This window comes from Varanus komodoensis, unplaced genomic scaffold, assembly GCF_004798865.1.
Source record: "Varanus komodoensis strain SLA01 unplaced genomic scaffold, ASM479886v1 scaffold25, whole genome shotgun sequence".
NCBI classification, from domain to species: Eukaryota; Metazoa; Chordata; class Lepidosauria; order Squamata; family Varanidae; genus Varanus; species Varanus komodoensis.
In genome coordinates, this window is record NW_025335661.1 from 15,443,841 (window position 1) to 15,454,963 (window position 11,123).

Sequence of the window (11,123 nt, forward strand, 5' to 3'; positions counted from 1 at the left end):
TGTACTTGAGATTTCTGTAATTTGATAATGAATGAATGATAATCACTATGAACTCTGAGGCTGATACAGGTCTATAAAGTACAGGTACTAAGGACATCTGAGGATAACAATATTATGCAGCTGTGGCTTAAAATTTCAGGGTCCTCATATTTCTCAAGGACAGCCTGGCAGGGTCTTTTCTTAACACCAGGACTTGACAGCCTCTATAACAGAAATAACAAAACCTTCAGGAAGATGAATTCTTTGACAGAGAAAGCTCATGGAGAGCTGGGCTCTTCAGAGTCTATCTTTCCCTCACCCCCTGCCAGGTTTTCAAATGCTCTTGACTGAGCAGTGCCTTTTGTCAGTGCTTCTTTGTGTAAAAGGATCTGTGACTGTTTCACGCCACCTTTGCCAGGCTGTTCTGCTCTGTAATATGAGACGGTCAAAGCTCACACTGTTGCAGTGGGGACCCGAAGGGACAAGAACAAGTGGTCCCTTTTGACAGCTCACATGAGCAAAGAAGAAAGAGGCTCGTTGAAGCTTGCAACGAGCATACGGCCCATTGCAGACTGATCCTTATTTTACTATAGGGGATTGTGCTGCCATAGCAATCACTTTGCCCATCAGCTCCAAATGCTAACTTTGCAGCTGCCCATTCCTCCAAAGAGTTCACAGGGGCATTTTGTGACACAACAACCTTTTGAAGTAGGTCATACTAAGTGGTTTGTCCAAAGTTACCAGCCAGCTAGCTTCCCAGATGATGTGAACTCTGGTTTCCTATATCCACACACATTCTCTATTTCACTGTCTCCTGCATTTCTGACAGTGGATCGACACTTGCTCTGAATTAAAAATTAGAAGAATACGTTCACACCTTAAAAGTGAGCCAGAAGTAGGTAATACTCCTCTTGTGTGTCCTGCATGATTAACTATGCTAGGTTTAACTGGATGCTCAGAGCAGGCACTTGGGTAACTAGCAGTTTCTTTCACTGCAGTAACCTCTGCATGGGGTTACTGAAGGTTCCATAATACCAGGTGCAGATGCAAGCACTCATCCCAGAGACTAAATGTTTCAATCATACTGTATGAGGCCATAGTCTATTCCTGAACCCAAGCTGAAATGCCAGTTTTAGCCTTTAAACAAAAGAATTATATGGCTTGGGGCCAGGTTACCAGAAGGATCACCTTCTCCCAAATATACTTAAGTGGACCCTGAAGTCATGACTGAAGATGCCAATCCAAGCACTGTTCTCTAGCGAGATTCGAATGGTGACTGCTAGACTTTTTGATGCTGGCACGCTGGTTGCTAAATGCCAGGTGGACCTTCCTGGTGCCTTTTTTTTTTTTGGTATCCTTTAAGTGACACGAGAATACCAATTTATTTTTCTAGACTTTTAAGAGCTTTTAGAGGCTTTCTGGGGCCACAGTCTTATACCTCCTCTCCTCTGAGTAAGTCCTATGAACTTACTTCTGAGTAGACATGCCCAGGGTGCACTATTAGACTTTTCAACATTTTTGATATTCTGGAATGTTGACAATTGTATGATCTGCCCATACTGTGAAATTGATTCATTTAATTTGCTGCTGTGGTTTTTGGCTACTGGAGTGGCATACAAGTTAAATAAATATTTAAATAAGAAATAGTATTTGTATTGTATTCTAAGATTTGTTGCAAGCTCCACAGAAAGGCATAGCCATGGGGAAGCACAGACACAAGATGGATGTACAAAGTACCTACAAGCCATTGTATCTATCTAGCATTTACCTTTATATTTGTCTGCTCTGCTTCAGCAAGTTTCTCCCCCTTGAAAAGTGTTATTGCTCACATTTAATAGTGGTGTACAGCATTGACTTCTGAATCAATAATATTACTCAGAATGACAAAATCTTTCTTATCGGAGCAGATCAAATATGATATTTGGAGCAAGTTAATAATAAAAGAACTGACCGAGATTGACAATCAGGAAATTACATGTGCATGATATGAAATGTGCTCGAGTTAGATTAGAACCAAATATGAATAGGAACAGTGCTGCTCTCCAGAGGATGATCTCCTTGCTTCAGTTGGGATTATCTGATCTTTCTTGCAAGAATACTTCCTAACAGAATCAGAAGGAATTAAAAAGTACCAGGTCAAGCCCATGTCACACCCCGGAAGGGGATGTCTTGAGACTATTAAAAATAAGAGTAGCCACACTCTTTTAACATCTGATCATGCTCTGTGTAACTTCTACTTTCATTCTTACATTACAGCGTAAGCTTCTGCTTTGATGGTTCAGAGTTTATTTTTTCCTTTAGTGATTGGGTTATATGATTATGGGGAATTGTTTTTCTTTTTTATTTAAAGATCAAATTTGAGTGGCAGAGGGAGTAATTCTGTTCCATAAGTCACTATGTGCAAAAGTTGGCATCTAATAAATCTAACTATTATTTTCAATAAATAAATAAAGTAAAATGTTACCAGCTCTGGGTGGGATACAGCTGGGAGGTTAAAGAACTCAAATGACAAATTGGCCTTTTGTAAGGAGACATAAGAGGAAAAACAAAAGCTGGTTCTGTTCCCGGGACAGATCTCAGCAGCTGCAAAGAGACTCTGCTACATGAAAGACAAAGCTAGAAACCGGAAAATTTCTCTTCTTCAGAAGGGGCATCCACTTTGCTAGCTCTGCTTCTGTAAGAGGGCAGGGTGCCTTTGTGCCTTGCTCTTCTGGCAGATGAACACGACTCTTAAGTGGCCCAGCATATGCAACCAATGCTTAATCACCTACTTGAACATAAGTATGTGCCATGGGATGCCACTACCAATTGTGGTTTCATACTAAGCACATTCATAGTGAACTAGATGCATGTACATTCAGGAACAAAATTGTAGCCAATTCATCTTATGTGAAACTGTTGCCTCTGTGACACAAGAATTGAGTCACTTTTTTTCTGATTGAATGATATTGCTATAGATTTTGGTCAGTATCCAACTGGATCAATGTCACCAAAAGCATAGCATACAATAATTTGGCAAATGTTATTTTTGCTGGATTCTTGTCTTGTGCATAGTTCAGAAGTCAGCTTCCAGCAGCAGTATTTTGGCATGGCAAATTTGGTTTTCCCAAACCGTGGAGAGATTCAATGGTTTGTTCCAAGGTTCCTTTGCTTTACTGCAGTTTCTCATGATGTCTAGCCCTGGCAACTCCATTTTACCATTGGTGGTTAGGGAGCAACATAGAATCCTGTGGAAAGAGCAACAACAGACAGGGCTGTCTAGGCATCCAAACTCTACTACCTACACACCTACCTACCAATACGTGTCATCACTTCCTTGGTTCCTATTGGCTGAGCAATGTACACATCACCCTGTTTAACTATTTGAAACAAGGAGAAAGCAGGTGAATGTATGGAGGGAGAAGAGGGGCATCATGGCAAAATGTTTATTTTACTTTAATTTTTAAAACCCTATTTTGAGCTGGAGTGGCTAGGAAATGTTACAGAGATACAGATAAACTTAGAAGGGGAAGAGGAAGAACTGCCTCAAAAGATTAGTCGACCAATCAAGAAGAGGTAACTGAGGTCCACACGGGATTTGGCTTGCAGAGGTTGCTCGAATGGGAGGTAAATGCAGGAGGATGAAGTGAGGAGCATAGAAACCACATTGCCATGGGGACCATGTGACCATCTGACTGGTGAGTTGAGGAAAAAATCTGTGTGCCATGGATACAGTGCAGCACTGCTTCCCATGACATACGAACCAACACCATCAGAAGAATGCTAGAGAAAACTTGCTAATGTTTGGCAGTAAAAGAGAAGGGCTCTCCTTCTCTTAAGGCATTAAGCAGAAGCTGAACAGCCAATTGTCAGGGATTTTGTAGGTTTCGCATTCCGGCATTAGTGCAGAGGGTGGCAACAAGGGGAAGGACTTTCTCAGTGATGGCACCCCATGTATGGAATAATTTCCCCACTCCAGCCTGGCTGAACCCAAATCTGTCATCTTTTGGGGGCCAGGTTAAGATGACCTTCTTTCTTGAGGCTTTTAAGGGTTACTCAGCCACCCAGAGGCTTGAGAGAAATTACCAGGTGTTTCATAGAGTCAGTCTTTTTGTCGGTTCTATGTATTGTCCGTTTTTATCCTCTGCTTTTAGCTGTTTTTTAGCTGCTTAAAACTTTTTAAATAAAATATTTAAAATTTTATCATTTAAGGATTGTGTAAACCACTCAGAAAGCTTTGGCTGTGGGCCAGTATAGAAATGAATAATACTAAGGGAGTTAATTAGGTGACTCCCTTCCAATTTTAAGAATCTATTGCCCTCTTATCATAGTTCTGGAAAGGTATTTTATATCACAGCACACCTGCAGAGCGATCTTCCTTTCCAAGTATCTTTCAAAGGGGGCACATTTGAGAGGAAATGGATTAGGGTAAGAATAACAATTTGGCAATTAACCAAATGCCACTTTGGTAGCCATTTACCTTGACTAGGATTTTGCCTTTCAAACTCTGAGGACTTGGAAGCTGGTTGGAATCCGTGGCGCTCACAGAACTCAAGTCCAACTTGTCACTGAAAATCTCCTTGAGGTATTGGGCAATTTTCTTTTGCTGCTGAATACTGCAGTGATTTTCAATAGACAGGATAATTGGAAACCTAAAAGAAGAAGAAAAAAACACAGTCTAAACAATTTATCTTGGTAAGTATCTAACCCATTGCTGTGCAACATGAGAGCAAATGGGTGTGTTGGTTTTGCTTGTCCCTTCATCATTTTATGACTCCTTTCACATCTCCTACTCATGCCAGCCTGTTGTCCCAAAAGAAAAAAAGAAATAAAACCCCAGCCCATCAATTTGCTTAGCCTGAGCGTATCAGAAGCAGAGATGGCTGCCTCATAGTTCTTCTGTGGAAGCAGCCATAGCAGTTGTTGGGAAGGTCAATGAAAAAAACAGGAAAACCCATCTGTCTCTCCATTAAAAATTTATTATAGCCACTTAGTCCCTGGAGTGAAAAGTGAAACAGAGAAAATTCAGTACAGTTTAAACTCTTAATCTCACTGTTAAGTTCTTACAACAGTGTTCCTATGCACATGGGGAAGCAAGACATATTGAATAGATTTCAGCAATACACAAACATGCTCCACTTCTGGACTGTTCCACATGGGTACCATTCTAAACAAGTTCACAAAGAGTAAATCCCACTGAATAGATGGGAACTTACTTCTTGTAAAAACACATGGGCTTGTTTTACAAGTCTTGGGACACAGTAAACATAGTAAATATTTCTGCTAGTCAGAGAAAAGAAACAGGACTCTATTTGTGAGAGAAAATTTGCTCTGGATTTGTTAACAGGAAAAATATTTTTAAAAAGGATTAAACTCACTTGATATCTGGCAATATATAAACATAGGAATGAAAAGAAGTTCATATTATTTTTTTTATTTTTAGTAGGCGACAATACTTTATAAAATACAATGTATTGTCCAAAGTTACTTACTCATTTTTAGTAAAGGCATTTTTATTGATCACTTCTACAACATCTTTAAAGAGTATTTTGGAAGTAAGAGTATAGCCGTGATGCACAACAGGTTCCCCATCTGGACCATCCCAGCAGTCAACTATCAAGGAAGAAAAGTTATACATCCAATTATTGCTTTTAGGAATAAATGCCCCCTTCCTTCCTTCCTTCCTTCCTTCCTTCCTTCCTTCCTTCCTTCCTTCAGTCCATCCTTCTGGAAAAAGTGTGGGAGATGTGCTTAGTGCACCCACCAACATGGCATGTGCAAATCATGCTCAACAGCTAGGCAACCTCGCATTACATGCATCAAGGCACATTCTCCATAATGTACATAATGCTGCCAGATTTAGGTCATGAACAAAGCATAGGCAATTGGTTACCTGTGGCTCATGCAAGCCATAAAAAAATCAGTTTCTAGATTCATACAGTATAAAACATGGGTCCTCAAACTACGGCCCGTGGGTTGGATCTGGCCCGCCATGCCCATTGATCCGGCCCACCTTGCTTGCTCGCAAGGAGATCGTTTTGGACTCGCTTGGAGAAAAGGATCTCCTTGCAAGCAAGCTGGCACCTTGCCAGGAGATCCTTTTCTCCGAGCAAGTGGGAGATCATTTTGGACTCGTTCAGAGAAAAGGATCTCTGCACGCACGCCCTTGCCTTTCTGCGCATGCACACACACGCTCCCCCCAAACCCGGACCGCACCCCCTGCCTGCACTGCCTTGGTGGCCCCTGCCCATCCCTGGCACCTTTCAACTGGCCCCCTATTCAAAAAGTTTGAGAACCCCTGGTATAAAACATTGCAGGAATGGAACATTCATGGATAGATTAAAAATGGAAAGGATGAGAGTGTTGTTGCTCATGTGTTTCACTCATCCCTGTAATTCCTGAGTTAAGCAACCTGGGAATTGCAAGCACGGCATCCAAACCCAATCCATTACTCTTTGTAACCAAATACTATATCTTACCATCCAGCCAACCCACTCCTTGTACGTTCCTGAATAGGTTTTGCCCTTTAAGTCCAAACTAGCTGCTATTATTTAGTCTCAACCCTTCTCATCTCTGCTTTAGACATTTCTCATTTACTTGTATTATGTTCCTAGGAATTCAACAGATGAATTCAGTTCAATGAAGGAGTGAGGAACTCAGGTGTTAACCCTTAAGGTGTGCCTGGCGGCCTTTGGCTGAATTTCGAGTAGTCAGTTCAAAACTCTGGCAAACAGGGAAGCATCCCTTTTCCAACAGCCTCTGAGTAAAGGAGAGAGAGACAGAGAAAAGGGGTGGCCTTTGGGGGTATTGTGGAGAATAGAAAATGGTGGCCAAAACAGTTGGAGCAGCTGCAAAACCCACAAAGAAAGCCATGAAAACTTAAGAACCTGTGCTGTGCCGTTGCTAATGGTGATAACCCTGAGAAAGTGTGGAAGAACTACTGTCCAGGGAGAAATCTGGTGAGATAGTTCTCACAGGTTCTCCACCCACAACTGGGCCACAGAAATGCCATTTGCACACAGCTTTAAAGTGAACAGCACATCCCTCTATTCTGTCTTTGAAAATGCAGTTTTCATACATCCAGCATTCTAGATATAATCAGTCACTTCTTAAATAATTGCAAAGCTTCATTTTAACAAAATATAGATTTTCTTTTGCTAAGACAGGAGCGCTGGTTCAAGTCTTGAAGAGTCACAATGCATTCTGATAAAATAAGCATCATTTTCAGATTATTAATATTTGACCGGCGCCATTTCTCTTCTTGCTTTTTCAAATCATCCAAATCCATGCTGGAAATGTTGTCATTATTCTGCTGCTCATCATCATATTAAAACCTTTCTATGTAAAAAGTGGCATGCCATATCAAATGTTGTCTGATGTGCAGCATAGCTGTGTTTACACAAGCCTGTTTAAAGGCTATTCAATGGAAAGTCATTGCATATTGGAGAAAAATAGTTTCTGATACTTAACTATACTGCTCTGAAATAAGAGTCTAAACTAAGCCTACCACATTTCTTCAGACCAATTTGCTCATCTTTCTCTTTTAATAAACAGACAAATGGCAGAGAAGGAAAAAAAACCTGTATTGGACGAATTGCTGCTTCCAAAGCTCTGCCAGGCATATGTTGAGGTGAGGAGGTAGAGGGAGGGAAAATAAATATGGCAGTTTTGGAGCTGGTCAGTTTGTCAAGGAATGTTCTTGACATGCCCCCTTCTATCTCACTCCATTTCCAGAGGAGCAGCTGTGGTGGAGGTGAGACAGCATTTGTGGTTGGCCTTTTTCCACCAACTGATCTGCCTTACTGCCCATAGTGAAAAAGGTCCCCAATATCTTCGGGCTCCTGAGATGCCATCCCAAGGATTATAGGACTGCATTCTAAGACTTCAAAAGTGACAAATCAGTCCCTGTTTTGAGACTCCATGGGAACTCTACAGCAATACCTCTCCCCAAAATAAAATAAAGGAAGCACCTTCAAGACATCGGCAGCCATCTTGCAGGACTCGGGTGTACATCTCAACTTTAGATTGAGAGAGAAGCTGATCTCCAGTTAGGTACGTGTTGTGAGATGATGCAATGAAGTAATTGCAGAGGGGCTGATCCATATCCTGGTGAACCTCACTGTGAAGTGGATTGAACACATCGCACGCAGGACTGCGCATGAAGTTGGTAAAGCCTACAAAGCAATAAGAAAAAGAGAAGTCTTTAGTGGAGGAGAATACAAAGCGCAACATCAGGCTTTCCATAATTAATAAAAACAATGTTGAGAATAAGTGGCAGACAGGTTGCAGATAAGAAGGGCTAAGACAGAGATTACTACAAAGCAATGGCAAGTAGCTACATCTTGTCTTCATTTTTACTCTGTAGTGGCTAGAATCCAATGTTAATCCTACATGGAGAAGACCCATTGAAATACGTAAGTCTTGAGCTACATGTAACTAACAAAAGTCTCATTTATTTCAGTACTTCTACCCTAGGTACTGCAGGTGGCGCGGTGGTTTAAACTGTTGTGCTGCTGGGCTGGTTGATTGAAAGGTCGCTGGTTCAAATCTGCACAACGGGGTGAGTTCCTGTTGCTCTGTCACAGCTCCTGCCAACCTTGCAGTTCGAAAGCATGCAAATGCAAGTAGATAAAAAGGTACCACTTCAGTGGGCAGGTAACAGTGTTCCGTGCACTTTGGTGTTTAGTCATGCTGGCCACATGACCACGGCGACTGTCTGCAGACAAACGCTGGCTCCCTCAGCTAGGAAACAGAGATGAGCACCGCCCCCTAGAGTCAGGCATGACTGGACTTAATGTCAAGGGGAAACCTTTTCCTTTACCTTTTTACCCTAGGTAGAACTAACATTGAATACCTACCAAGTAAACATGCCTTGGGACCATATTGTGCAGGCTGGAGTTCTTTCATCCTCCTCCCAGTATGGACTCAGTCTTCATCAGCCCACTGCATCTACAGTTTCTGTTGCAAATTAATTTCATTTTCTACAACAGAAATTGCAGGCATGGGAGCCCCAGTCCGGACTGAGTCTTTGGCAGAGGTGGGGAAACTAAACATTCTTAACTACCCACTCTAGGGACTCAGTCCAGACCCAATCTGTCCTAGAGTCAGCATAAAAAATGTAGCTACTAGCTAAGTCAGGAAAGTACTGTTTGTTTTGGCCCAGTTCTACTATCTCAGTAATTGTCACTTTTCTCGTGCGAATTGTGTTATCTTTAAGGATAGGTGAACAAGTGATGCTAGCATTGCCCAGATTCTTAAGAGTATCACTCTGATGCTTACCTCTGTTTCAATTTCCATGAGTGCTTGCAATTATTGTTTCATTTGTGCAAACCGGAAAAGCATACAAACTCAATATGGTGGAACAGGAAAATTTCACCAAAATCTCAGTATTTTTCATTCATGCACAACTTTTCCCCATAGGCTGCAGTAGGATATTGCATATTTTTTAGAAAAATGGCAAATTTCAAACTGCTTTTTTCTGAAATTTATGAAGTTTTAGAATGTAAGTGCATGTCTGAAAAGCCACTGACATTTTCAAAGAAAACATTCTCCTGCTCACATTTGACTTTGAACTTATGACTGTTTTGTGAGTATGAACAAAATTCTTGTCTGTCTTCATCTGCTTCTCATGTCAAAAGGCCACCTGTTCCTCTGTTCCATTCATCCTGGTGAATAACTGTAGGTCACTAACCACTCTCATTCCAATATGGGGTTGATGCGGAGATAGAATAAGCATGCCCAAATTCACCTAAAATGAAACTGAGATTGAATTCGAGGCTGGAGAGAAGTGCAACATAATCCACTGGGATTATGTATCTCCCTGTCTGCATATTCATTCCTCTTGGAAGTCTCTCATGGCTGATGCCCCAAGAGACTGGAATTCTTTTCAGTATTTGGGTTTGACAGCCTTTTCACTGAATTTGGAAAATGGAATGGTATGGTTCATACAGAACCATACTCTCCAGGTGTTCAGTTGCTATGTTTGTGAGGTCACCCATCAACAGAAAGTGAAACTTCACCATCACAAACAGGAATTCACTGAATTCCCCCTCTGACTGCAATGCATAATGCATCCACTGGAGACAAGAAATATCCATGTCCCATCACAGGCCTTCTAAGTCCATCAATTGAGTGTAAGAGCAATATTGCTTGCCCTGAAGGTTCCACATCTTTGTTGTTGTTAGTTGTGAAGTCATGTCCGACCCATCAAGACCCCATGGACAACATTCCTCCAGGCCTTCCTGTCCACCATCCCCCAGAGTCCACTTAAGCTCATACCAGCTGCTTCAGTGACTCCTTCTAGCCACCTCATTCTCTGCCGTCCCCTTCTTCTTTGCCATCTATTGTTCCCAGCATTAGGCTCTTCTCCAGGGAGTCCTTCCTTCTCATTAGGTGGCCAATGTATTTGAGTTTCATCTTCAGTATCTGGCCTTCTAAAGAGCAGTCAGGGTTGATCTCCTCTAGGACTGACTGGTTTGATCGCCTTGCGGTCCAAGGGACTTGCAGGAGTCTCCTCCAGCACCACAATTCAAAGGCCTCAATCCTTTTGCTCTCAGCCTTCCTTATGGTCCAGCTTTCACACCCATACGTTGCAACTGGGAAAACCATAGCCTTGACCATTCGCACTTTGTTGGCAGAGTGATGTCTCTGCTTTTTAGTATGCTGTCTAGATTTGCCATAGCTTTCCTCCCCAGTAGCAAGTGTCTTTTAATTTCTTGGCTGCAGTTCCCATCTGCCGTGATCTTGGAGCCCAGGAAAATAAATCTGTCACTACCTCCATTACTTTTCCATCTATTTGCCAGGAAGTGAGAGGACCAGATGCCATGATCTTAGTTTTCTTAATGTTTCAAGCCAACTTCTGTGCTCTCCTCCTTCACCCACATCAAGAGGCTCTTTAGTTCCTCTTCACTTTCTGCCATGAGAGTGGTATCATCTGCATATCTGAGGTTGTTGATATTTCTCCCAGCAACATTAATTTCAACTGGTGATTCTTCTAGCCCCGCCTTTCTCATGATGTGCTCTGCATATAAGTTAAATAGGCAGGGCGATATTATACAGCCTTGCTGAACTCCTTTCTCAATTTTGAACCAATCAGTGGTTCCGTGTCCAGTTCTCACTGTTGCTTCTTGACCCACATACAGGTTTCTCAAGAGACAAATAAGATG

The 11,123-nt window shown here is 41.9% G+C and overlaps 1 protein-coding gene across 1 annotated transcript in view; it reads right to left on the minus strand.

Moving 5' to 3' along the window:
• The window catches only part of PLCH1 (phospholipase C eta 1), a 129,369-nt gene that overhangs the window by 40,115 nt on the left and 78,131 nt on the right, over positions 1 to 11,123 (minus strand). Inside the window, exons 7-9 of the mRNA XM_044432751.1 lie at positions 7,929 to 8,132; positions 5,451 to 5,571; positions 4,439 to 4,610 (exon numbers count right to left, since the gene is read on the minus strand). Of these exons, the coding sequence (XP_044288686.1) occupies positions 4,439 to 4,610; positions 5,451 to 5,571; positions 7,929 to 8,132 (497 nt within the window). The remainder of the gene's footprint in view (positions 1 to 4,438; positions 4,611 to 5,450; positions 5,572 to 7,928; positions 8,133 to 11,123) is intronic.